Genomic DNA, 24,769 nt, shown 5'->3' on the forward strand with positions numbered 1-24,769 from the left:
CGGAATACTTGAATTTTGATTTGACTTGGCCCAGTGACATGCGGAAGGGAAGCCACCTACTGATACAAACATGGGTTGGGAGGAAACGAGGCAAAACAAGGAGAAGCGAGGCGGGACGGAGCGGAGCGGAGCGCAGGTGCAAGGAAACAAGAGGGAGAGAGATCACGGCGAGTAGCACATGCCGGTAGCCGGCTGACTCTCCTGAACCCGTGTCGACGCGCCGCAGTCAGTGCATGTAGCCCACAGCTCGCTGCGCGCGCCGTCGTAGTGCCTGACGCTGAGCTGCGGAATGGACTTGCAGTGCGGCCCGTGACCTTGGGGCGGCGGAGGCGGGTACGAGGGCATGCTAGCATCCCACGCCCGAGACCCGTCCGCAGCGCCACCGGCTGGGAAGCCGTCGACGCACATCCCCTTTCCGTCTTCGGTGCTGCCACCGCAGGACTCGGGCATGGCGCCAATGGCAGGCTCGAAGATGCCGAAAGCAGTGGATTGCGCAGAGGAGCTACCCGACGCGGACGAGTCGATGCGCGAGCGGGATGTGCTGGTGGCATCAGATGAAGAGCCAGCGGCGGGGTAGAGTGCAAAATCGGGGTACGCAACGCCACCGTTGTTGGCAAGTGTGCGTGAGCCGAAGAAGCCATCGCATGGCGTGCCAGGCGGCAGCTCGGACGCGGGCGAGGATGGAGAATCTGCAAAGGTTGGGGTCGCGATGAGCGCACATCCACGCTGCTGCACACAGGACCGCCAACTTACGCGAGGAGCCAGGAAAGACAATGGGCGTGGATTGCTGCTGAGAGGCTAGCTGCAGCGTCTTGTACAGAGCAGCTGCATTTCCTTGGCCTGGAAGCATGTTGAGACCTGCCAGCATCTGCCGGTTGAGATCTTCAGGCAGAGGATGGAACTTGGCTTCCTGGTCCATCGTGCCAGGCATGCAGCGTGGCAGAGAGAGCTGTCGTGAAGAGTGGGGAGTACGCGTTAGTGCGGGTTTCGAAAGAGTATAATGTAATAATGTGCATGTATGCGCATCGCGTGCTTGCATGCAACGCATATATCACGTTCAAACACACCTTCCGACGTTCTGCCAGGTTGCCGGCAAAGCCATCATGCACATCCTCCTCGTCATTGGCCTTCCGCTTCCTACCTGCGCCCGCACCAGCCGCGGCGGGGATGGGGATTTTGACTGGGCCAAAATTAAGCACGCCTGACATTGGCATCACGCCGTCTTGAACATCTATGGGCGATGGCTTGAGCTGCTGGTGCTGCGGCAGTTGCAGTTGCAGGTGCGAGTGCGGCTGGCGCTGCTGCTCGGCGGCCAGTTCCTGCTGCTCGAGCACATGTTGCGCGTGCATGTAGGCGCCGTAGCCGTAAGCGGAGTTGGGGAACATGGTGATGGGCCTTATTGGGCAAAAGAGAGGAGAGAGTGAGTGAGAAAAGACAAGGCGGTCGTACGAGTCAGTGCAGTTGCAAGATACGGATGCAGATGCAAGTCGAGTTGCGGGCAAGTGCGAGAAGAGCTGTGCTGAGGTTGCGTTCTTGACTTAGCTGGACTCGTGTTGATCGCTTGCGGAGAGCAGATGGAGGACAAGTCGCAGTCGAAACGGAAACGCGTCTCGGGGGAGTTGTTGTGTCACGCGACGGCGCGTCACGATGTGCCTGGAGCGCGGCGGATGAGAGACGCGAGTAGCTGCCGGAGGAGTCGCACGCAAGTTGATGCAAGAGTGCGAAGGTGAGCTGTAGTGAGGTTGATGGAGGGGGCGATGTCGTTGCAAGGATGGATGCCTGGCGGATGTGTGGATTGTGATGAAGAGGGAGGTGATATCCAGTGGAGAGTGTGGCAGCCACACCTCGAGCCTGCTATTCGCAGGTTTTCCCACGAGCGAACACCAGACTCCCACAGACCAAAGGCATGTGCTTCGCATGCGGAGAGCGAGAGTCTGACCCATGGGAGAGACAAGGGGCGAGTGTTCCGACTTCCGAACGACGATAGCAATAAAAGACCAGTGCAGAGTGGAATTCGGAACTTCGAGAGGGACAAGCAAGGGCAATCCTTGTGTCAGAGTGCAAGCACCCTTGCTTTCTCGGCCGAGAACGCTCGTTGCTGATGGGATGTGCTGAAGTAGCAGCAGATCAGCCTCTCGCCTTCAACGCTCGGCTCTCTCATACTCTCCCGCTCCCTCCCTCCCCCATTTCCCCCACTCTCTCGCGAGAGCTTCCTCTCATCATCACGCGACAAAGTCTCGTCGACTGCACACAGATAAGTAGTAGCTGCGCATTCATCTGACCTTGTCACTCGTCAATAAGCGATAGACAGACAGTACACCTTGCTCATCGAGCGGGTCAGTGGATACAAGGTGCCCACACGCTCAATATTGCACCTCCCACCGTCAACTACCTCAATGCAACGTAGTCACTGGCCAATATTCAAACTTTTGGTTGCCGCCTTGTCAATTGGATGCTCATTTTGCAGACGTTCTCCGGTGCATACGAAGCAACGCATTTTTGACAGGCAGCGACTAAGGATTGTCTTCCGGTGGACCCGTACTTTGCACTTGTTCGCAGTGTGATGCGCTCCGGGTCTTGTGGCGTACGTAGCTGAGCGCCCGTAATACCGGGACAAGTCGAGCAATGATTCGAGCACTTGGGGGAGGGGGGGTGACTCCCTTGAAAAACAGACACGCATATGCTTTCAGCGGTGTCCAGTACTCCAGCAACCAATACGCACACATGCGCATATAGTACACCGTCATCGCATGCAAATGGCTCAACCTGGGCCCCCAGCTCTGCGTGAGACAGATTGGAGGCTATGCCGGCGCTCGTGCGATGGTGAACGCCAATGTCTTATTCTGGTAGTAAGGTTGTTCAAAGTCTGTTCGTGTGTCAATGTACGCTGAGATGTACCAGGAGAGATCGCATTTTAGTCCACACCATGTCACCCACAGCAGCACATTGGGCATATTCACTCGCACTACCTTGCAGATAGAGCCTGTAAGCGGCAGCACTGCAAGCCCCAAGTTGCGAGTGGAAAGTTAGAGCGTTGGTGTTCTGTCGGAACCAGCAGATTTCAGCACGACTGCTGCTCACCAGCGCTCGAAAAGTCGGTGAAAAGTCAGTAAAGTCCTGAAGCAGAGCGACAAGCTGCTCGTCTGGCAATGATAAGAATGGTGTAAAGTCGCCCTGCTGAATATAATCCATTACCGTGCACGGTGCCGCCTCCTCGATGTGCGCGTGTGCTCCATCTGCGGGGATGAGCATGAGCTCCATTTCGACAGAGGACAAGTCGGTCTGCACGCCGACGCTCGCTTTCTTCTTCGGGGCACACTTGCGCTTCTTCGCAGTTGGAGGAGCTTCGAGGCTATCCGCCTGCGTGAGAAAATGCGCCTTGGTGGTCGACTTTGCATCAATGAGTTGCGATTGGACTCCTTTCATGCTACCCTCTGTGTGCTGCTGCCTTCGCGCAGCGGGAGAGGAGTTACGCACAGCTGAGGCAGAGGGAGGCGAAGGCTCTGCCGGAGGTCCCGTCGCCGTCTGCTGTTCACAGGTGTGTGCTTGCTCCCCCGCCAATAGCGCTCCATGAGAACTGAGGGCATTTGAGATTGCGACCGTGCCCTGTGCCACAGAACCGTTCGAAGCTGAGCTCAATGCGAGGAGCGCAGAGACCGCCAATGGCAGCTTCGAGGGCTGAGGTCTGGGATGCGTGTCCTCGAATGGGTCCGGTGCACGTACGCAGCTTGCTCGAAGAGTCGGCTGCGCAGCAGGAAGTTTCGAGGCCGGTTTGCAAGCGTTAGGATCGACCTTTGCTTCAAATGTGCCAACAGCGGCTCCTTGACCTTTCCCTTTGGCGTTGCGAGTGCTCTTCGCCGCTGGACCTATAGGGCAAACGTTCTGGAAGAAGGATCGGTCAACTCATCAGAGCAGAAGGCGTGGCCGGTCGCAAAAGCTCCAAGCATGCACTTCGATTAGGTCAACGAAGCGCTGCGCCTCTGCTTCGCTCTTGAACATCAACTGGAAGCGGCGATAAAACGTCTGTACGGAGATATATGCAACGTGAGTGCTGAATCTGTCAAACAATCTCAACGCTTATGACCGACATGTTCGGGGGAAAACGACGGATGAGCGGGGCAGCGGTAGCGAACACCGACAACTGATCCTTGATAGACGGCTTTGAGAGGCATCTGCGACCGTTTCAGGGAAGGGTCCGTCTCGCTTTGTGGCAGCGACGATGACGCGATAGTCGCTGAACTCTGCATATACTCGGCAAAGTCTAATTTCTCCTGGGGTTGGAAGCGTAAGAGCGAGCACCGAACGAAGAACGTCAGATGCCGAAGGAGGTAGGAAGATGAGGCAAAGAAGTTCTGCTGCGCACGAGAAGCATGCATTTCTCTTCCCTTTGCGAGCCCAAGGGCGCGCTATATGCGCCTTGGCTCGGTAGCTGCTGGCTAAACGCAGGCACATCGTCCTGAATGCGCCACTCGACCGTGAGGATCATCTTTTCGTGTGCGTTCATCATCTTGTGTCCCTGAGGCGCGGTCGTCTCGCATGACTGCATGTCCAGAACACATTCAAGCGAGGGCCGAGAATAGTGCTGCCACGTCACTTGGTCACTGGGGCGGCCATCAGAGGGTGTGCTTTTGGTACGACCTTCGCTGTACTTGGCCAAACTGAAGCGGTGAGTCACCACCCTCCTCGTGCTTGCTGACGCGGACATCGTATAGGCCTTTGGATTGATCACTGCAGGAACGTCGTCAGATCCGAGTGGAAGAGAGATGGACAAAAGTTGCAATCGGCAGGCCGTCACACATCGAAGAGAGCAGGGCAGCGATTGTGCGCTCGACGGTGGACAGCTTTGCGTCTTTGGGGAAACAAAGACAACATCGAACAACCTGAAGGAATGTGGGGTTAGTTGCAAAAGGCGATTGATATCAGTAATCGAATCGTAGTCCTAAAGTGTGAGATGTGAAATGTGAAATGTGAAATGTGAAACTGAAAGTTGGGATCGAGGAAAGGCCACCAAAAGCTGTTGCAGGCGTGTCCCTTAGGCCAAGGGTGGGTCGTTAGCTGCTTTGATGGCGGTTTGGGGTGAATAATCGCACTTCAACAAGTTGCAAAAAGCATGTGGGAGTTGATATGGAGTTTCAAGCTGCGAGCGTCAAGGCTCACATGGACGATCACCTTTGCTGATGTGAACATATTGCAATAGAGTGAAGTAGGCTACACAGTCAATAGATCACCGGTCTGCGCCAAACTTGCAAGCGCACGGCACTAGGGAAAGTCGCTGATGAATTGGACGGAAAGCATTGGCTGTAAGCTGCGATCAGAAGGACATGGCGTTCTTGACGACATCGCTCTTAGCTTTGCCACCAGGGTGTGCTCGGCCAGTCTTGCCAGCATGTGCCTTCTTCCCATGATGCTTTTCGGCCTTGAGCGTTTTCCTTGCCCTCTCCGCTGCAACGCGCATCGCGATGAGACGCTGGTCTCCTTCCGCCGCTGCTTTCTCTGCTGCGCCACGTGAAGGGAGGACAGCAGGTCGACGTCGTGGTTTGCTGTCATTTTCGGACGCTGAGTGTGACCCATCTTCATCCAGGCTTTCTCCTTCGCTAAGCTCGCCTTCGTGCTCTCCGTCCTCGCTGTCCGATCCTTCTTCCTCGTCATCATCACCATCATCATCATCATCGTCTTCTTCGTCCGACTCTGACACTGTGGCTTTACCTGCAAGTCGAAGCTGTCGCATGTGCTGTGCAAGTGGAAATGAGGGTGCTCAGGAGAGGCTAAAAAGGTCGAGAGCAAGGTGCGCAGACTCACCTCTTCCAGATCTCTCTCTAATCTCCCGCCAGCTCCGAATCCACTCGCCTTGACAAGCGCATCCAGCTCTAGCACCTCTCCAAGCTCCGGGTCCCTTTCGTCTTCAATCCCAGGATCGATGCCAGGATCCTTATCTTCATCAGCTATTTGGCTCTCTTCATCGTCAACACTCAGGACCTTTCCTTTTGCACGCAGTGCAGCAGCAGCGACCTCGCGTCGCTTTGCACGGTCGACCGGCACAACATCTCGGAACCTTGGGTACTCTTCTGAAATGTAGCGGAAGCGCTTGCGGAAGAATCGCCGGACGCATTGTACGTCTCGGTCAAAGAAGCTGAAGTTCGATCGTGGACGCGATGTCAGCCGCATTTTTATCCACACTACAACCGACTCAACTCACTATTCAGCGTTCTCATGTTCGACGCTAATCATTTGCGGAAAGTCGATGACGATGGGCTCGATCTCGGTGCCATCGTCGAATGTCACACGCTCCCCTCCTTCATCATCACACTCTTCATCAGAGCTCCCGTCCTCTTCGCCTTGCAACCTTTTCTGCGACGGTGCGTCCTCGATCGCCTGGGCTTGGGGCGCCAAAACGAGGCGTTGAAAGCCTCGGCCCTCTTCTATTCGCTCATGGTCACTCGCCTGCAGAGGCAATCGCCGAGGATCTGAAGACTGCTCTTCAGTGCGGGCTGCGGTGTCATCCTTGTATTGGGTGTGGCACTCGTGTTCGGTTTCTCGATCGTCTGCCTCGACCTCCTTGATCATCAAGTTAAACTCATTGAAGTCTCCGTGTATGAGACCTGCCCGTGCAAAGCGCACAATGAGTTTCATGAGTTTTGAGTATAGGGGACCGACTTGCGTTTGGGGCAACTCTGCGACTTGACGAAGGGGATAGGCATTGGAAATGTATGACATCACGATGCAGTGACGTGACTGAGCAATTGGCCTCGGCACAGGAAATCCGTGCGAATGCAAGATCTGCAATAGAGAGGCGCATCAGCATGTGTGTTTCTGAAAAAATCTAAGACGAGTGCTTACCTGCATGAATGCAAATTCCTTCATGGCAGAAAGCTTACTGAGATACATCCAGCTTGCACTTTTTCGCTTGCCCATGTAGTCACGTTTCTCTTTGACCTTACGAAAGCTGATACGACCGAGTCGATGAATCTTGAGAATGCGCTGATCTTCTTCCGGGCCGGATACAATGTAAATGTCTGCAGGATAGTGAGATTAAGCGAGTGAGCAATGCTGGACTTGTCGGACAAGCTGTGCTGCAGGGACATACCACTCTCCTTGCCTACGCCGACCTGATGGCCGACAGCCTCGATGCTATCATCCTTGCTCAGGGCCCTCACGGCAAGAAAGTCGTAGCCTCCATATGTGAGTCTATATCCGTCGTATTTCGCATTCTGAACTCTAGCGATGAGGTTGCGTTTCGCCAGAGAGCCCATGAGCTTGTTCAGTCCAGAATGTCGCAGCCCAGATATCTGCGCGATAAGCGCAGAGGGAACAATCTCATGGTTCTTTGACCCTTGTTCAAAAGCCTTCAAGACCTTGAATTCTTCAGACGTGATATATCGCAGATCAGTCGCGTCCAACTTCATGATCGCAGCGGACTGCGGCTGTTTGCCGGGCGAAGGTGTGCTGACTTAGGTGCCTGGTCTTCGGGGATCTCGGCGGATGGTACGTGCTTGCAGAGAGCGATTTATGCTTTCATTCGCTCGTGATCGTCGCCTCACTCTTCTATGCGGACATCAGCGACACGGCCAAGGTGTATTGACTCTTGCAGCAGAAGTTTAGACCCAGTGGGCAGTAAGTAGCCAGTAATGAATGGATACTAAAGTGGGCTGTGAGTCTGTGAGATGGCGAGTATGAGTGGTGAACGTGATGGCAAATTCATCACGATTGCGACCGCCCAAGGCCAAAAAAAAGAGCTTACGTAATGCCACTATTTGTGGCATTCTGATGCTTCGCTGAACCGCGCTTCACTCTTAACAAAATGACGGCACTGACTGCGGACTGTAGGGGCACGGGAAGCTTGCTACTTTGGGAACGAGTGACGTGTCTTTGGAATGACCAGACCAGGCTTAAAATTGACTCATGTATCAGTTCGGCCTCGGGGCTTGGGCGCTGGCTCGCAAAGCAGCCGTGAGGTCCCATGGGCATTTTGAATCCCAAAGCTGCCTTGCGACTTGCGAATATGCATGGCGAGCTGTAGAGCCTGATGGATGCTCGTCGGTGCAACCCTGTCACCAATATCAGAGACCATCGAGTGTTGCTAAGCGATTCCGAGACGTGGCAGATACGTAATTGGCTCTCAACACTGTTGCGATATGATGTGTCTCATGATCACGAACAAGAACAAGAACGCTGCTCTCCTCGCAACGAGCCTCCGTACCTTTCTCCACGGATCTGAGCCAGACCAACTAGCCATTGAGAGAAGCCCAGACATTCAACGTCCAGGGGCCCATGAGACACTTATCTGACAACCTGCCATGTCCGCTTGCTCGATGTGCTTTGATCCTGGAGCTGATTGACCCACTATCCGCTAAAAGACATTCCGCAGCAGAGGCAGTTGCGCTGCTCGAACGCATCTGCGATGGGTGAGTCAAGATATTGTACTTCGGCCTAATCGCGTCGCTATAACAAATCGTTGCCCTTGCCGCCATCTGCGTGGAAATTCGTCGCATTCTGAATGTCTACCCTGGTTGGAATGCCCTTCAAAAGCCTCTGGAGCGTAAGACCTCCTAGCCTTCCCGCTTACCTTTTGGCGCTCGAGGTCATAGAACAGGAAAGGGGATCCGCCTTTCCCATGTAAACCTTTCAATACTTGATGATTTGTGTGTTTCAGCGCTCGGCCCCTCCGCGTTCAGCCTCCAACCTCCTGCGCGTGCAAGGTTGAGCATCCATGTTCGCGGTCCAGCGTAAGGTTAAGCGTTCATGTTTACTGCGTTCACCGCTCAGCACTCAGTCCGCAATGCTTATAGAATTTCAATGGCAGCCACCTTGCTTCGTGGAGGGAAGTCGTACTATGAATGGTAATTTTAAACGGTTCGATGGAACCAACGAAGGGCACGATAATGCGACGAGAAGGTCATATGATCAGCCCCAATGGGGTGGCAGGAGGCAGGCAGGTGGTGACGTGACAAGCTGCACCAGTCGCTCATCACTCACCTTCCGCAACAGGTTGCAACTGCGGTAGACCACAAGCTACAACAATAGATCCATAACTATGCATTTATGTACACACCTACACGATGCTGTATAACCGTGCATTCGCGCTGCCCAACTTCCAAGGTGCGAACTCCATGCAGACAGTTGAAAACTCCGAGCGCTGTCGTACACATCATACATATTAATCGAGATTGGAGTCTGGAGAGGATATAGGCATTGGCAAGACCCGCTGCCAAAGTTCCGGCAAAGATTCGGGGCAGATTCGGCAATTGCACGAGTAAGGGGATGCAGGGCTCCTAAAATCAATCCCGCATAGGAACAAGGACAAATACGGAGTCTCCATGCGCCGTGTGCGCCCTCAAAAAACTAAAGGCAAGGAAAAGGGGAACAATTTGAGACTGTTTCGAGGTTCGGCTCAGTCGACAAGCCACTCCGCACATCCTCCACTTCAACATTTTTTCCTTTCGAGCTCTGTCCTCGTGGCTGGCTTTTTGAGCCTATGTATAGGGAGGACTACAGCGTGCATTGACTAGTTGCTGGCCATTGCAGTCACGGCCCTGAGTCTTGACGCAACAGTGTACAGCCTTGCACAGCTGGCGTGCAAACAGTCATCAAGCTCTGACCAAGAAATGGCGATCGAGCCTGATGATGTCTGGCCTGAACCAAACTGAGACACCCACAGGAGGCTCAACACTGGCCGAGCTATACAATGCTACATACGAACTCAAGCTTACCATAGGCGCATAGCGGCCCTGATGAACCAAATGGCAATCCGCTAATCTCCCATAACCCCCCACGAAAATGGGAAGCATCCGCCGGGAATGCTCACACGCTCGCAGGCGAATCAGTCGCTTTTCCCAATTTCCGTTACTGTGAATAATTCGGAATTGCCGTTGGAGTGTTCAAAGTCCAGAGACCAGAAGCCCCCTTGATCGTGACGATGAAAACGCCAGACCTGGGTCAGAGTGAAGCTCGGTCCTTGCTCTCTGGCCTTTGGGGAAGACTGGGGTTTGGAGAGCGCCGGAGTGGGGGAGCCGCCGCACACGACTACATAGGAGTATTGTAATGCTCTCTTTTGTGATGCATAGCAGATGCAACCCAATTCAATATAGATATGGAATGTCCACTATGGCAAGATTATCGAAGGATATCAACCAGTAAACTACATGTTCGACTGCCAGCCTGTTGACTCATTGGCGGCTCAATGCAGCAGAACGAATCAGACGCGGGGGAGCAAGGCAGAGCTGCCCCTTTGAAGACGGACCTGGCGGGTGGTAGTGGAACCTGGCAGGTCCGGTCCTTGATTTGCGGCCAGTCGTTGATCGCTTCCATTTTTGTGACGGTTAGCCGTAAATTCTTATACGCATTATGATGCGCAGGTCTCGTGCGAGTTGTGGCTTATTGCGACTTTGCCGTCTTCCGAGTGCCGCGGCCTCCCACAGGGGCTCGTTGGCAAGTGGGCTGGTGCCGAAAATTTGTGATGCTCTCATCGCCCCCTCTCCGCAAACCCTCGGCTTATATTGTATTTGGCGCTTGCGACATGTCGCGGTGGAGACCCTCCATTATGTACATGACCCCTTCGTTCGCATTTTTGTGTGAACATTTACATATGCACATGTAAGGTAGCTGAGGGCATGCTTTGTGCACTCTGCAATCTTGTGCCAGGATCGGTCGCGCGTCTGCGTAAAACAAGCCAGCGACCCAACCCGTGCAACGTTTCTGTTAACACGCTCACGGTGCACCAGGCCCGGCTAAGCCCATCTTCCAGACCCCAGCCAGATTCCCCACGTCAGTTTGTGTGGGGAAAGGTCGAAAAGAGTGGGGATATCCGGGGCACGAACTTTGTATATGGCAAACAGATAATCGATGATCGAGCCTCACGATACAGTGTGTTCCGTAAGGGGATACATACGGTCCACATGGAGTCGCACTATACCCTTTGTATCCCATACAACAACTAGAGAGACGTATAAAGAGCAGTTTCCTTAGCTTTGATCTCTCCACCGCATCCCCCGGCCTTCTTCAGCATCCCTAGCTCGCCCTCCTCTGCTCCTGCTCCGCCCTCTCGACCATCGCCAAGCCTCAACCTCGAAATATTATCGCCTCCGAACCAACCCTCAAGTTCCATGCATCATGGAGGAACCACAGCAATTGCTCTCTCGTCGTGCGGAGATCGAGAAGACCGCTTTGACTGGCTCGCAGCTCCCACGGGGCCAGTTCATATTCAGCTTCTCGCTCGTCACCATGCTTTTCTTCCTCTGGGGTCTTTCGTACGGGCTCATTGACTCGCTCAACGCACACGTCCAGACCGTCTTCAACCTCAGCATTGCTCAGTCCACCGCTTTCCAAGCGGCCTACTTTGGGTCGTACCTGGTCATGGCCCCATGGGCTGGTGTCTTCATGCGTCGCTTTGGCTTCAAAAAAGGTATCCATGTGGGTCTTGGTCTCTTCAGCTTGGGTACGATCATGTTCTGTGAGTGCCACCTGCGTGTGTCAAGATCTGCACGAACTAGCCGGCTGACCTGCATCTCGTCCACACAATGCTACAGGGCCTTGCGCTATCTTCAAGAGCTACCCGGGCTTCATCGTGTGTACATTTGTCGCTGCGTCTGGCCTCTCATGGCTCGAAGTTGCTGCAAACACGTACATCACAGTTCTTGCACCCAAGCCAGGTTCTGCGCCGTTTCTGCTCAGCTTTGCGCAAGCCTTCAATGGTCTCGCCACAGTGATCGGACCCCTGATCGCCAGCAAAGCCTTCTACTCAGTCGGCGTATCTCTCGGAGGCGTCCAGTACACCTACCTCGGTGTCTCCATGCTCGGTGTCCTGATCAACCTCGGCTTCTGGGTTGCGCCGCTGCCTGAGGTTCGCCAAGCCGTCTCGGTCGAAACCGAGAAGCGCATCCAGGGCTCGTTCTGGACCCAATGGCACACCACGATCGGTGCCTTCTGCCAGTTCCTCTATGTTGGAGCCCAGGTCGCCTGCGCCGCCCTCAGCATCAACTACATCATCTCCCAGCCCATCCCGGGACATCCAGAGGGTATCTCCAAGGCGACCGCTGCCAACATGTACGCCGGTCTCCAGGCCAGCTTCACCCTCGGCAGGTTCCTCACCGCCCCGCTCCTCAAGAGCTGCGACCCGTGCCTCGTGCTCGGTATCTATGGCGTCATGACTTGCGTTTTCGTCGCTGTTAGCGGGACAGTTGGGGGCATCGCTGGCATCGTCTCTCTCTACTTCCTTTTCTTCTTCGAGTCTGTGCAATACCCGACAATCTACGCCATCGCCACATCGGGTCTCGGCTCGTACGCGAAGATTGGTGGCTCGTTCGTCGCTGCCGGTGTGTCGGGCGGTGCATGGTACCCAGCGGCACTGGCTTCCTTCGCCGATCGCAAGGATATTGCGCATGCCCACACGCGCGCGTACTTGCTCGCTATGTTCGGCTTCGTTGCGGTCTCGGCGTACGGCTTTGGCATGTTTATCGACCAAGGCAAGCGGCGCGGCCACTACACCTGGCGCAACCTCAACGACCTTGGCAACCTCCCAGCGCGCGGTGAGCTGCCGGCCCAAGCGACCGCCTCAGGCCACTGGGTCACTGAAGCTGGCCAGTCGTCTGTCGAGGAGACTGACTCGAAGGAGCTGAAGGTATAGACGACACGTCCCTTCTAACAGCACGTTCACGATATCATCATACCGACTTGGCTACTTTGGACCGCTTTTCAAGCTGACGATTATATTCACGGCCACGGGTTACATAAACGCAGGCAGAACGTGTATTTTGTTGTAACATACAGGACGACCACGATTCGATGCAGGCCCTTGCTAGGGATCAAACGCACACTATTCTTAGCTTTTTGATCGTCCGCCTCTTTTCAATTTCGCTCTACCGCCCCCCCCCTGGGTTTCGCGGACGAACTTTTGCAAGCAGGCCAGGTTGGTGCCATCGTCTGACCAGGGCTGTGTTCTGAGAGCAGAGAGGCCAAATACTCATTGACGCCGGTTCGTGCGCCTGAAAATTTATCGCCAGCACGGCCGATGTTCTACAGTCCCTGGGAGAGACAAAATGTCCGCCAGGAGGCACGGCGATGATCAAATCAAAACAGCTGTTCTGTGCGGCGGAGTGAGCTATTATAGTATGCAGATGTGTGCTGTCTGTTTTGCATACTGTAACTGCGCTGTCACGCCGCGCGGAGCGTCTCCGTTTCGCATGTGGTTGGTGGTTCACTCTGGTCGCTTTACGTCTTGACCGTTCCACCCTCGACGTCTATTTGATCATAATTCATTCACTGCCAGCTGAGGTTGGTCTTTGTACAACTTCATTTGTCGACGCACAGATGTGGACTTGCACAGCCCGGCGACCACTGGGTGCATCATCCGCTCCACGTTGAGCTACACTATGCAAGGTGCTGGAGGCCTCGTCACCGCAACTTGTGCCTGAAAGGTGCGCCGAAGTCCGTCATGCCACCATCCCATTCCACATCATCAGCTCCAGGCGAAGCAAGCGAGCTTGTTTACCCTCAGCTGGCAAAAAAACGCTCTCATCGCCTCCTTGGGTCAGATGCGGCTTCTTCACGGCCCCCAGCGAGTCCAACAACAAAGATCGCTACGCTGCGCCCTGGTAGCTCAGCTGCTGACTCCGTCTTTGCTGGCGAGCAGCCAGGTACACATGGACGCGACAGAGGCGGTCTAGGCTTGCGCATACAGGGTGATGCCAGGGCCGCTAGCAGCATCAGCCGGGCGTATACATCGCCCATAACAGGTTTCAGTGGATCCATATACGGCAGCTCTCCTCCCCCTTCTTCATCTTCGGCTGCTAGTGGTACTCTTTTGACGCTCTTTGGAGCGTTATGGACGGAGAATGCGGGGGCGACAGGCTCAGAGACAACTTCTCCATCAAAAGGGGATATGAGGCGATCGCCTACCATACCTTCGAGCCCAAGGCCAGCAATGCGCAGTGCGCCATTGTCTACAGCGTCCAGCTCGGCCATGGGTGAGTCTGCCACTCCCTCTTCGGGCACCAAAAGTTCTATGGCAGGCTGGGGCACTCTGTGGGCCTGGGGTGGGACATCGAAATCGCCAGCGGCACATCAGCAGCAGCAAGCGACGCAAGAACAGGTTCCTCTGTCCGCCCCCTTGCCCATTACCGCAGAAGCAAACGGTGTAGGTGCGGATGATCAAGTGACTTCAACAGCCGCGCAAGCTGCTCAGGCTGGTAGGAAAGGTCGCTCTAGAGCGGCTATTCCCTTTGCCACCTTCTCACCTACCTCTTCTATTAGCGATCTACCCTCCGATCCGCCGACCCACCCACCGCAAGCCTTATTGCCAGATGCAGGCGACAGCAGTGCAGAGAGCAATGCAAGAGGCATCAGCGCAGATACTTCGCAAAGCACGCTGTTCAGCAACGCGAACGAAGGCTTTAACGCGACGCCGGCTGGAACACCGCAGGAGCCAAGTGCAGATGAGCTGATGAATAAGACCTACAAAAGCAGCATCGGCGGCGAGGATGCGTATGCAACCCTTTCGCGTCTGCGTAATCGTCCAAGCGTACTGCTAACCACACAAAAGGATGTTAGCTTTCAAAGTGGCCCTGCTGGTAATGACAGAAGCGTCCCACCCTCGCCACTCTTCAGCGCACTCAGCTGGAATGCGACCATTACCAACAAGTCGGCTGGGGGCGCATCGCGCTTCTTGCGGCGAGGCGGCGGCGATGGTGCAGCAGCTAAACGCTTCATGAAATTGAAAGGAAAGGACAAGGAGGCACCGCAAGGATTGTCAATCGATGATTTCGCTGACTTGGAGCAGGTGGCACGCGAGCTGGAGCGTGTCGATGACCATGTCCGCCGCATCGTCTTTCAAGCCGGTCTCGATTACGAGACGCGGCCGATTGTCGTGCTTGCTGCTTGCAACCTACCGGATCCGAAGGATCTTGACTATGACTTCCTGCTCGAGTAAGATTCCATGTGGTGTCGATGCATGGACGTTGAAGCTGACAGCCGCTTTCACGCTTGCAGCCGCATCTTGACGACCATGGACCTTTTTGTGGAGAACGATTACACCATCCTCTACCTCGCGGGAGGCGGCAAGCACCGACCAGGGTGGAATTGGATGTGGAAAGCGTACAGGCGGCTTGGGCGAAAGTGAGTCTTTTCAGCTTCTGTTGGCTTGCCTCTGGCTTTTGCTCGGCTCACGAGAAGGCTTTGTGGGTCAGATTCCGAAAGAACCTCAAAAAACTTTACATTCTCCATCCAACCTTCTTCACTCGCTCACTGGTACAGCTCATCTCGACCGGGGCGTACTTTGTCTCGCCAAAGTTCAGCAAGAAGATCGTGCATGTGCGAAGTATGAGCGAGCTGGCGACGATGATCGATATTCGTCAGATTGACTTTCCGCCTGAGGTGCTGGCGTGCAATGCAAAGGTGGAAGAAAAGGTCATCTTCCCCGAGGGCGAAAAGATGGTCTCAGAGCGCTTGGGCGAAGGGCTGGACGGCAAGATCTTCGGCGTACCGCTTGAGAGCATCATGGGCGAAAGGGGAGAAAAAGGCGGCGTGCCGCGTGTGCTGCGCGATTGTGGAGACTTTCTTCGGAGCAGCGATCGCCTGCGTGCCGAGGGACTGTTTCGCCGCTCTCCATCTTCTGCGCTGCTCAAAGCGGCGCAGGAAAGCTATGATCGCGGCGCGCCCGTCAACCTTGACAACTACAACGATCCAAACATTGCTGCTGTCTTGATGAAGCTCTTCTTTCGCATGCTTCCCAAGCCGATATTTTCTGCGACCCTGTATCCGGCCATCAAAGCGTGCCCGCGGCTAGAAGCAGGCAACAACGATGCAGAAGTGATCACGTACATCCGCGATGTGGTACTCGGCGCGATCGAACCACCTTGTAACCTCACCGTGCTGTCCTTTGCACTCGAGCTTCTGCATTCGGTCTCGGTCCACAGCGAGAAGAACAAGATGGACGCGAGCAATCTAGCCACCGTCTTCACGCCCAATTTGGTACGTAGTGGCAATGCGTTGAAGGACATGACTCTGTGCCTCGTGCAAGGCTCAGCGACCATGTCAGATGGGCCAGCTGCCCAATGCTCGGCCAAGCCGGCGCAAGAAAGCGAGACGACGCTCGGTACGATCATCAAACTCTGCATCGAGCGTCATTACGAGATCTTCGACGAGATAGATTTCGAGCCTCCGACGATGACTTTCGATGACAGTGGCGTCCATGACATGTCCCTGCAGACGGCGCCTAGCACGCCGGATGCGCATGCGACGCCAGCTACGCTGCGAACGACGACGCTGAAGCGCGGCCACCGCAAAGTAGATTCGGGCGGGTCCAGTTCGAGATTCATCAACGTGTCCGCTGCTAATGCGCCGCATGTCGCTGCAGCGGAAGCATCGCCATCGATCCGCTCGGCAAAGAGTAGCGAGTTCCGAGGCCCAGGCTCCCTTGCGAGCATGAGTCGCAATGCGTCAGGGAGTCTACGTCTGACCAAAGGCCGGCTCGGCTCGAGCAATTTCAAAGCGATTCCTTCTGCGCTCATCGTGACGCCCGCTTCTACGGATGTGGGCGCGGCGGCAACTTCGCCGTACGGTAATAGCAATTCGGATCTCTCATCGCCACCGTTGACCGGCACCAGCAGCGGCGTGACGGTCTCGAGCGCCAGTGCACTGGGCACCTTTGCGTCACCGCTCAGCACTACAGCAGTGATGCAACAGCAACAACAACAACAACAGCAGCAGCACTCATCCCCCGCATTTGGGCTAGATGCTTCCTCGCCTCTGCCAGTCGAGCAAGAAAGGCAGGAAGCAGATGGGGCAGATATGCCGCGCAGGAAACGTGGGAATACTTTGCGTAGGGAGCTCAGCGTGGTCGAGGACGCTGAAGAATGAATGGACACTGTACATTAGGTGAACGCGCTAGCAATCCAGTGATACCCCTTCCTGCTGCATACTGTTTCGGGCACGGCACTTTGGTTGTGATCAAACTGCCTCTTCGTTCTGATCGAGACTGATGAATTTAAAGTCTACTTGGGACTGGATCGTTTGTGGGGGCATGCGAGCAAAATTCAAGCATAAATACACGTAACTATAAATTCAGGGACTAGAGCTTCAGGGCGGTTCTGTTATGCAGCAGCCGAGACACGGTGACGGGTAAGGCGGAGCTGAGGATCATGACGCCAGTATACACCTGCATGGGCACGTAGTTGGTGTCGTTGTGACTATCGAGCAAACGGCCGGCGACCGGTTGCGAGCCGAGTGCGCCGAATGCGATGATCGTCACGCCGATGCCTGTCAACATCGCGGGAATCACATCACTGTCAGCACATTTGCTGTTGATTTGGGGGATTGCCTTACAGGGCGGGTCGCCATCTGATGGACTTCGCGTGCACTGCGATACACTGCGATGCGATGCTTTGTGCAGGTATGCGGGGAATAAGACTCACCGACCCAGGCGGAGATGAGCTGCGGAGACGGCGCGAGCTTGGCAGCGACGGGGGTGAAGAGTGACTGCAGCGCACCGCTGAAGAAGCCGTAGAAGCAGCTCCAGACAATGTTGCCGGCATTGTCGTGGGCTGCGGTGGTTGCAAGAGTGGAGGCAAGGGCGGTCAGGTGAGATGCTTCGGCATCCGCGTTCTCACGCCTTTGTCGGGACGTACCTGGAATCCAGCACAGGCTGATGATGCCGGTGATGAGGATGACGAGGATCAACGTGTTGTAGTGTCCGAGATAGCGGTCTGTGGATGGAGAGATGGGGAAGCATTCATCAGCCTCGGGCCGGCGCCTGGCGCGAGGGCCTCGATCGAACGCGGAGGGCGAGCTCACCGGCGATGATGCCGCAGAAGAAGCGGCCAAAGAATGAGACGCCGTTCATGATAGAAGGATAGTAGAAGGCGGCCTGGGCGGATGCACCCCAGCGCATGGCGTACGGGGTGATGTAAAAGTAGGGAACGTACAGCGCAAAGAAAAGGACCGTCAGGCCGAAAGCGAGGACGACCATGGACGACTGGCGGAACCACATGCCGAGGGGAAGACCCTTGGACTGGCGGCGCGGGACGCGCGTTTTGATCATACACGCCGCGACGAGCATGATGGCGAGCTGGAGGAAGCCAACGGTGCGCAGGGTCCAGCCAAGACCCACGCCGTCGTAGTTGAGTAGCCGGTTGATCAGCACGGGCCAGATGATCCCCCCCAACGACGTCCCGCTGACTGCGAGGCCCGTCGCGAGTGCGCGCTGCTTTAGGAACCACTGCTGCGGCGCCGCCAGCGCTGGCGTGAACGACAAGCCGAAGCCAAAAGCGCTGCAGAGCCCTTGCGAAAGAAGGAAGTGCCAGTACTTGGTCTGCGCGGCGGTGGCGGCGGCCCAGGGGGGAGGCCAGGGACCAGATATGTCAGCTTTGCGGTTGGTCCCCATCGGAACACGGAACAAGACATGGGAGGCATACGCACACTGATGGAGGACATCATGGTTCCAAAGACGATAAAGAAGGCCGAAGCAAGGAGTGGGACCTGGGAAGACGGGTGAGAGGGGTCTTAGTCTCTTTTTCATTTCCTCCCCTGCAGGGTCGGATTGTCTGCAGTGAAAAGCAAGCGGCTCACCTTGGGCCCGTAAAGGTCAAGCAGCAGGCCGGCGGGGATACCGAACCCAAAGGCGCCCCAGAGCTGTATGCTGCCGATCCACGCGATGGCGTCCTGGCTGTGGCCGACGAGCACGACACGCGAATAGTACGACTGGAACACGCTGAAAGAGTTGATGTAGCCGACGCCGGCGGTGAAGACGAGGGTGCTACCGACGACGACGGACCAGGCCTCCCAGCCGCCGTCCGGGAAGCTCATCGTCACGGGTGGCGCCGCTGGGAGCTGCTGCTGCTCAGACGCCGGCGAGGCCTGGCCCAGTGACATTTCAATATCCTGCGATGTCTTCTCGTTGGCGATACCTTCAATACCCTGCGAGGTCTTTTCACTGGCGGTGCCTTCAATATCCTGAGAGGTCTTTTCATTGGCGGTGCCGTCAATATCCTGCGATGTCTCGTTGGCGATGCTGTAGCCGCCGTGGGTCAATTCCCCGGACGCGGGCACGGGCACCGCGTCCGGGGGGTTCTCGTCCTGTTGGAGGTGAGCCATGCTACTCTACAGTGCATTGAACGGGAGGTAGCGATGGCGGGGCAACTGGAACCCGTTGCTCGAATTGAGAGCAGCCTGGAGTGCGAGTCGGGATGGATACCTTTTGCGGTGGATGGTGATGATGATGGCGATGATGAATAGTTGTAGTGTTTGGTCCGTCCACGCTCGGAGTAGGTACTGGACGGTGCAGAGGCACTCGATGAAGGCAGGGGGACAATGAGTAGATTCATTCTAGTCGAGGAGTCAACACGTGCACATGCTATAATCGACCATCAGTGGTAAGAGAGAGGGGGAAGAGGTAGACGGCCAATGCACGGTCACGTGATCGCTTCCTTCCTTCACAATAGTTGTAGTAGGAATTGGTATGCAATATGCATTGACCAGCCCTCCGGCCAGCGGGAACGTAGGTATGGGCCGACAGAATATATAAGGCTGACAGCAGCCTGCGCCTCGGGTGGTTGTCGCTGGGCACATGCCGGAGCGACAACCCAGCCGCAGCCGCGCTAATAACGGAAAGAACGTAACTGAGGTAGTGCCCAAGCGCCAACTCTGGGACTGAAGCGGTCCTTCTATGGTGGAACTTGTAAAAAAAAGAACTGGTCCACAGGTTCAACCAGTCCGCTTTGCTAATACACACACGACACTCTTCCTACATTCCATGTTCGAGATGTACCAACAGGCAACAGCACGAGACCCCCGGGAAGGTTCATTGCCTGTAATACATCTATATCTATGTAGGTTTTCTTCTGTATGTGGATGGACCGTTGGAGTGTTACATTGTGTTACTGCCTATGCGAACATGTGGACGGCTGAACACGAATCAAAAGGTGAAGCCCGGTGCAGGGCGCAAGGGCGTTTGTTTGTTTTTGTTTTTTTTATTAGGGTCTAGCACATATCCTGGGTTGCGCACTAACTCAACAAGAGGGTGCGAGCAGCCGACGTGAAAGGTCTCGTCAGTCGTGATGTGATGCAGTGTCCTCGCCATGCGAAGGGCCAGTCTGTGTGCGTGTGTGAAGGTTGCGTGAGCATTGGACCAGCGGGCCTCTCTGCACAAATCGAGTGGATCTGTGTGACGAGTTCGCTGCCGAAGCTTCATCACTTTCCACGAATTAAATGAAATTTCTCGTAGTCCGTTTTAATCGCTTGATCCCAAATCCAGCCGAGATCCACGTCAGAACGCGCTGCATAGCGCATTTCGGGGCCTGCTCGGATCTGCGTTCTGCAACAAGCACATCAACAGGCGTCCAGTGATTCAGCTTGATCAAGATTTTAGCGCATCCGCTGACAAGCGTCCAAATTCCAAATCCGATTCAAGCAAACCCACATGGACCGCCAAAGTTAAGTCAGTGTGAGGAGAGCACATAGAACCAAGTAATGTATGCTGCGCCGGCTCGATATGGTTACTGGTCATGCGGTGCGAGCTGACCAAGTGGACGAGGGCCGAGGGCGAGTCTCGAGAAGGGTTTCTGATCACTATTATCAAGTGTGCAACAAGAGGTCTTCCATTATACAAACCCTCCTTCTCTTGTGTGTGGTGTAGGATGGGTCTGCTGCCGCCTGCGAACTCTTTGCCACCCAGGTACCAATCCCCATCAAACACCCTCGCGGTTGTCTCGCCGCGCGGTGATGTCGCTTTTCTCAAATGCAATACTATAGCACAGGCTTATCTTAAAGTGACCAGCACCGGGGATGGGAGACTCTTTTCTTGGCCAAGGCTGCAACATATCCCCGAAAAAAAGCCTTCATGTTGGGTTTCATTTGGTATTCCCTGTACAGGATAATAATGCACTGTCCCTGCCCATCGTCCGCCTCACCGACTTCATGCTCAGGTATGCCCCCGCCCAGCGGCCTGCAAGCTCAAGGTGCCGTAGGATTGCTCCATCACAATTCAGAGCAACTGGGGAGTCATAAGATCTCATGAAATTATCAAAATTACGTAGGAATGGATGACAACTGCTTCAGCGCGAAGTTGGCTGGGGATGTCTTCATGATCTGATATCCGGATCCGGGACCGGAGCTTGCGCTCGTGATGGAATTCTGCGAACCACTTCTCAAACCCATGAAAAATTCCAAGTCATTCGGCTCAGGCTCCGAGGCTCTACATGAGACCAGCGTAGGAGCAGTGTGAGGCTCTAGATCGGATTCCTGTGCCATGGTTGGAAGGCACAGCGGGACGGCCTATTTGGACGATCGCTTTGATGCACCAGGCGGCACCGGTAGCGGTGTACCGTGACACCTGGGCTAAAAGACTCGGATGCGTGTGAGTGGTGCAGTTCCAGCGCGGTTGTCCATCGCATGCGGCAGCACAGACAAAAATAAACAAATGCTGGTAGTGTGGTACATACAAACAGAGACACAGCTGACGGCTCCACTGCCAATCCGGGGACACCCGCTTTCCGCAGCGATTTCACCGGAGAGCTAGGAGTTCTCCGGCGGCCATTTGAGGCCTTTTGTAAGATCAGCGGGAACCCACGTCGGCTCTTAGCAAAGTACAAAAAGCGCGGGATTGAACCCTCTTTCCTTTCCGAATGAACCTTCTGGCTCAGACGCAGAGGCACCATGCATCGTGGACAGCTCTGATTATGGCGAGGTAGAACGCGAACTAGCGACTGCATGGTGCATGCCGACTTACCGCAACATGTACATACCCAGACATACATAGATGTACATACATATGTACATATATTCATACATACATACAAATGCAGTAATTCAAGAACGCCGCATCCGGGCGAACTGCGTGAGAGAATGTGAAGGTGCAAATATCCCGAAACGTCTAAAGAGCAGCCCAGGACTTTTCCCCGACTGATTCAGTGATTTGCAGTCGTATTGTAACACTCTCATGGTGCGAGACGTATAGCGCAGGTAATTTGCGCGCATTTCTTACCAAACGCCGCTACTCTTCGATCAGATGCATCTCCATCTGTTCATCCTCTCACTTTTGCCTCCACCAGCGCCGCTGACCTTGCGCCCACCTGTCCCTTCTCCCACCAAGTCCATCATCTGCGGCCCCGCTAAGAGGGCAGTCTGGGTCGTCACTACCGACCTGAGTTTTCACTTATTATTACGTCTGTTCTTTCTTGACCATCGTGCTCTCTCTCTAATCTCCACCATCCATCTGCGACCAGCCACTCATCATCCTTTCTCAGTCTTCACCTTCTTCTCGACCCCGTCCAAGCGATCCTCACGACGCAGCCTCGCTCGTGTGGCTCGCTCGCAACCTTCGATAGAACACCAGAGACCGAGTGCGAGGCGACGATGTCGTTGGTCGAAACCTGCTCAGCCACGGGCTGCGCCGGGCGCCTAGAGCTCGGTCACGACTACTACATCCCGTTGGATCCGTGGCAGCTGCGGAAAGAGATTGAGGCATATCGATGGTCGCTGCTCGCGGTCTTCGGCGTCTTTGCGTGGGAGATCATCGTCACGTTTCCTGAGGAGTGGTCGCGCTGGAAGCAGATCTTCCGCCGCGAGATGGTGCCCATCAACGCCTGTGTGCTCACCGCGCGTTGGGCCGCTTGGGGAGGCGTTGCGGCGGTCACGATGTATGCCTTCAGCGAGTCGCCAAGGACGAGCTGCCAGGCTACGCTCACACTCATCATGTTCTTTGTCGCCCTCAACTCGGTGAGTCGTCCATCAATCTTGTGGGTGCGTTGGCAGACGACATCTTAACTTTGCTCGGCTTGATCCGTCCGCCCATCTTCAGATTGCTCTATCACTTATCCAACACATCCGCGTGACCGCGCTGCATGTGCGCAACCTCCGCGCGCGTCGCCTCGTTACCGCGCTCGTCGTGCTCAATGCCTGCGCGTGGATCGCATCCATTGCTGGCTTCCGCGCTGGGCCGACGAACCCAAAGGTCGCCCAGCCGGGCTTCCCCGGCTGCTCCCCGCTGCCGTCGCCCCGCTGGCGCTCGCTCGGATGGGGCGTCAGCATGGTCGTCGACGTCGTCATCCTCCTGCTCACCCTCGCGGGCACCGGCGCGATTCAGAAGAACATCCGCCACGCCACCGGCGGCAAACATGTCATCAACCTCCTGCAAGGCTCCGCTTGGATCAACTTCCTTGTCACCTTTACCGGCAACGCTGCCTGCTTTTTCACCACCGTCTTTAGCGGGAACCTGATTCGTGAGTAGTCATCGTCGCTGTTAGCCCCCACTAGGTGCTGCGTGTGGGTGCTCCAAAATCCGTGTCTGACGCTGCTCCTGCTTGCATCTCTCCACTTGCTCGTCGTGCTACAGTCTCCAACATCCCCATCGCCATCTCGACCCTGTTCAACACGATCATCGCCGCACGCGTGGTGTTCCACAGCATCTCGTGGAACGAGGGCAGCGACATTCTGCTCGTCGGGCCGCACTCGCGACGCCCAGACGACTATGGCCCCAGCGGGCTTGTGCGTGGGTCTGGCAGCGCCGGCGCCGACCATAGCATTGGAGGCGGTGACGGCGGCCTCACTAACGGGGGGCTATCGCCACGCTTTGCTGCGGTGCTGGAGAAAGCCGGCGATGACAGCATAGCGCGGCGGGGGAGCGAAAAGCTGAGCAGCGGGTTCCGGTTCAGCAACCCGCGTGCTATCTTCTCGACCAGCAAGAGCGGCCCGCCGAACTCGCTCGAAGACAAGGAATACGAGGATGCCGTCTTCCGCGGGCGCATCTCGATGCGTCGCGGGTCCGAGCCGGCGTCAGGACTGACGTCACCCAAGGGGACGCCGGACATTGAGGCGCAGCCGGCAGTGGCGCGCTGGACGCCGAATGTGTTCGGCAACAGTGGTAGCGGCATTGGCCCGACTGTGCTCGGTTCGCCGCGGCGGATAGACACACCGAGCGCCAGCAACGGCGGTGCGGCGTACGAGCTGATGGTACCCGGGCAGCCGCCGCGGATCGCCGTCGCGCGCTGCGCCACGGGTCGCAGCTTGGCGCCCGCAGGTCGCGGCAGGGTCAGCCCGACCGGGCACGAAGGCTACACGGGCGTGCAAGTGCACAAGGAGGTCTTCCGCATCACACACTGAACTTGCGGCGCAGGAGCGCACACGTTGCATATATACATGCGCCTTCCCTCCTCTCTTATCCACACCACACCCTTCTGGACGGGCGGGGCGTCGGCTCAAGAGCATGGGGAGGAAAGTTCGCCTCCGCCATATCGTTCTCTTCACTGCAAGCATCTCGCGTCTGCATCCGCTGCAATGTTGCATCCCCCTTTTCTCGCACGGCCCACAGTGCAGTATAAATAGATACCATGACATGACCCACTTGCAGAGCGTGGCCACCGCTCGCCCTGCGATCCATCTAGTCATTTCATGTATTGTATTAGTTGGTGGTTAGAGCAGTTTTTCGTACTCGGCGATGATCGGTGGGTCACGTGCGATTTTGGGTGGGGGATACTTGCAAGTAGGGTTTGACTGCGTATCCACATCCATGCTTTAGACATGTGCTGGACAGAAATCACCGGCGGGTGGCGCAGTTGTCCCTTCCATATCGGGAGCACAGACGCGGCCAGGGCGCCGGCGCTAAATTTGCGCTCCGCTCCGAAGGCGGTCCGCGAGTTGCCACTGAGCTCCAGCAGCGAGGGCGGAATCTGATGTGCGGTGCTCTGCGGCCCCTTATCACGTCTCGAGGATTCTGGCCTGTGGCCCCAGTGAAGTGTTGCCCCGAAAACGGGAACACAGGGCCCAGAAAAAGCATGACGCGGGAAAC

General features: G+C 55.8%; 7 protein-coding genes across 7 annotated transcripts; 3 read left to right on the forward strand and 4 right to left on the reverse strand.

Moving 5' to 3' along the window:
* K437DRAFT_8617 (uncharacterized protein) lies at positions 1 to 1,513 on the reverse strand. The gene is made up of 3 exons (XM_013385657.1): positions 1,068 to 1,513; positions 754 to 949; positions 1 to 689 (listed from the first exon to the last, which is right to left on the reverse strand). Exons 1-3 carry the CDS (start codon positions 1,383 to 1,385, stop codon positions 163 to 165), a joined length of 1,041 nt encoding a protein of 346 aa, XP_013241111.1. The 5' UTR covers positions 1,386 to 1,513; the 3' UTR covers positions 1 to 162.
* A 1,294-nt stretch (positions 1,514 to 2,807) lies between these two features.
* Positions 2,808 to 4,419, reverse strand: K437DRAFT_258949 (uncharacterized protein). Its single transcript, XM_013385664.1, has 6 exons — positions 4,364 to 4,419; positions 4,089 to 4,261; positions 3,952 to 4,023; positions 3,082 to 3,882; positions 2,961 to 2,998; positions 2,808 to 2,887 (listed from the first exon to the last, which is right to left on the reverse strand). The coding sequence occupies exons 1-5, from the start codon at positions 4,374 to 4,376 to the stop codon at positions 2,966 to 2,968; spliced, it is 1,092 nt and encodes a 363-aa protein (XP_013241118.1). The 5' UTR covers positions 4,377 to 4,419; the 3' UTR covers positions 2,808 to 2,887; positions 2,961 to 2,965.
* A 751-nt stretch (positions 4,420 to 5,170) lies between these two features.
* K437DRAFT_258950 (uncharacterized protein) lies at positions 5,171 to 7,638 on the reverse strand. Its single transcript, XM_013385665.1, has 5 exons — positions 7,085 to 7,638; positions 6,838 to 7,013; positions 6,197 to 6,777; positions 5,800 to 6,130; positions 5,171 to 5,731 (listed from the first exon to the last, which is right to left on the reverse strand). Exons 1-5 carry the CDS (start codon positions 7,401 to 7,403, stop codon positions 5,312 to 5,314), a joined length of 1,827 nt encoding a protein of 608 aa, XP_013241119.1. The 5' UTR covers positions 7,404 to 7,638; the 3' UTR covers positions 5,171 to 5,311.
* Positions 7,639 to 11,106: 3,468 nt separating this feature from the next.
* On the forward strand, positions 11,107 to 12,619 carry K437DRAFT_227813 (MFS general substrate transporter; the record flags this gene model as incomplete). The annotated part of the gene is made up of 2 exons (XM_013385666.1): positions 11,107 to 11,446; positions 11,523 to 12,619. 2 exons carry the CDS (start codon positions 11,107 to 11,109, stop codon positions 12,617 to 12,619), a joined length of 1,437 nt encoding a protein of 478 aa, XP_013241120.1.
* A 2,079-nt stretch (positions 12,620 to 14,698) lies between these two features.
* Positions 14,699 to 16,137, forward strand: K437DRAFT_227827 (RhoGAP-domain-containing protein; the record flags this gene model as incomplete). Its single annotated transcript, XM_013385667.1, has 3 exons — positions 14,699 to 14,916; positions 14,980 to 15,105; positions 15,177 to 16,137. Coding segments are annotated over 3 exons (1,305 nt in total), but the record flags the coding sequence as incomplete, so codon positions are not given.
* An 868-nt stretch (positions 16,138 to 17,005) lies between these two features.
* On the reverse strand, positions 17,006 to 19,315 carry K437DRAFT_258954 (MFS general substrate transporter). Its single transcript, XM_013385668.1, has 6 exons — positions 18,556 to 19,315; positions 18,406 to 18,465; positions 17,782 to 18,298; positions 17,616 to 17,693; positions 17,403 to 17,531; positions 17,006 to 17,247 (listed from the first exon to the last, which is right to left on the reverse strand). Exons 1-6 carry the CDS (start codon positions 19,078 to 19,080, stop codon positions 17,060 to 17,062), a joined length of 1,497 nt encoding a protein of 498 aa, XP_013241122.1. The 5' UTR covers positions 19,081 to 19,315; the 3' UTR covers positions 17,006 to 17,059.
* Positions 19,316 to 22,044: 2,729 nt separating this feature from the next.
* Positions 22,045 to 24,389, forward strand: K437DRAFT_258956 (uncharacterized protein). Its single transcript, XM_013385669.1, has 3 exons — positions 22,045 to 22,701; positions 22,784 to 23,204; positions 23,318 to 24,389. The coding sequence occupies exons 1-3, from the start codon at positions 22,339 to 22,341 to the stop codon at positions 24,082 to 24,084; spliced, it is 1,551 nt and encodes a 516-aa protein (XP_013241123.1). The 5' UTR covers positions 22,045 to 22,338; the 3' UTR covers positions 24,085 to 24,389.
* The last annotated feature ends 380 nt before the right edge of the window (positions 24,390 to 24,769 follow it).

Source organism: Tilletiaria anomala, assembly GCF_000711695.1.
Source record: "Tilletiaria anomala UBC 951 chromosome Unknown K437scaffold_101, whole genome shotgun sequence".
Lineage (NCBI taxonomy): Eukaryota > Fungi > Basidiomycota > Exobasidiomycetes > Georgefischeriales > Tilletiariaceae > Tilletiaria > Tilletiaria anomala.

What these genes read in the sequence shown, in the direction of transcription:
- K437DRAFT_8617 (XM_013385657.1), bottom strand. Translation starts at nt 1,385, where the DNA reads ATGTTCCCCAACTCCGCTTACGGCTACGGCGCCTACATGCACGCGCAA. An exon ending in ACCTGGCAGAACGTCGGAAG is followed by an intron (nt 950 to 1,067) that starts GTGTGTTTGAAC and finishes TCTTCACGACAG; the next exon opens with CTCTCTCTGCCACGCTGCAT. An exon ending in TGTCTTTCCTGGCTCCTCGC is followed by an intron (nt 690 to 753) that starts GTAAGTTGGCGG and finishes CAACCTTTGCAG; the next exon opens with ATTCTCCATCCTCGCCCGCG.
- K437DRAFT_258949 (XM_013385664.1), bottom strand. An exon ending in CGTCGTTTTCCCCCGAACAT is followed by an intron (nt 4,024 to 4,088) that starts GTCGGTCATAAG and finishes ATCTCCGTACAG; the next exon opens with ACGTTTTATCGCCGCTTCCA. An exon ending in GCTTCGTTGACCTAATCGAA is followed by an intron (nt 3,883 to 3,951) that starts GTGCATGCTTGG and finishes TCCTTCTTCCAG; the next exon opens with AACGTTTGCCCTATAGGTCC.
- K437DRAFT_258950 (XM_013385665.1), bottom strand. Translation starts at nt 7,403, where the DNA reads ATGAAGTTGGACGCGACTGATCTGCGATATATCACGTCTGAAGAATTC. An exon ending in CGGCGTAGGCAAGGAGAGTG is followed by an intron (nt 7,014 to 7,084) that starts GTATGTCCCTGC and finishes ACTATCCTGCAG; the next exon opens with ACATTTACATTGTATCCGGC. An exon ending in TAGAGAGAGATCTGGAAGAG is followed by an intron (nt 5,732 to 5,799) that starts GTGAGTCTGCGC and finishes CCACTTGCACAG; the next exon opens with CACATGCGACAGCTTCGACT.
- K437DRAFT_258954 (XM_013385668.1), bottom strand. Translation starts at nt 19,080, where the DNA reads ATGGCTCACCTCCAACAGGACGAGAACCCCCCGGACGCGGTGCCCGTG. An exon ending in TTGACCTTTACGGGCCCAAG is followed by an intron (nt 18,466 to 18,555) that starts GTGAGCCGCTTG and finishes CCGTCTTCCCAG; the next exon opens with GTCCCACTCCTTGCTTCGGC. An exon ending in CAGCCTGTGCTGGATTCCAG is followed by an intron (nt 17,532 to 17,615) that starts GTACGTCCCGAC and finishes CAACCACCGCAG; the next exon opens with CCCACGACAATGCCGGCAAC.
- K437DRAFT_258956 (XM_013385669.1), top strand. Translation starts at nt 22,339, where the DNA reads ATGTCGTTGGTCGAAACCTGCTCAGCCACGGGCTGCGCCGGGCGCCTA. An exon ending in TCTTTGTCGCCCTCAACTCG is followed by an intron (nt 22,702 to 22,783) that starts GTGAGTCGTCCA and finishes GCCCATCTTCAG; the next exon opens with ATTGCTCTATCACTTATCCA. An exon ending in CTTTAGCGGGAACCTGATTC is followed by an intron (nt 23,205 to 23,317) that starts GTGAGTAGTCAT and finishes GTCGTGCTACAG; the next exon opens with TCTCCAACATCCCCATCGCC.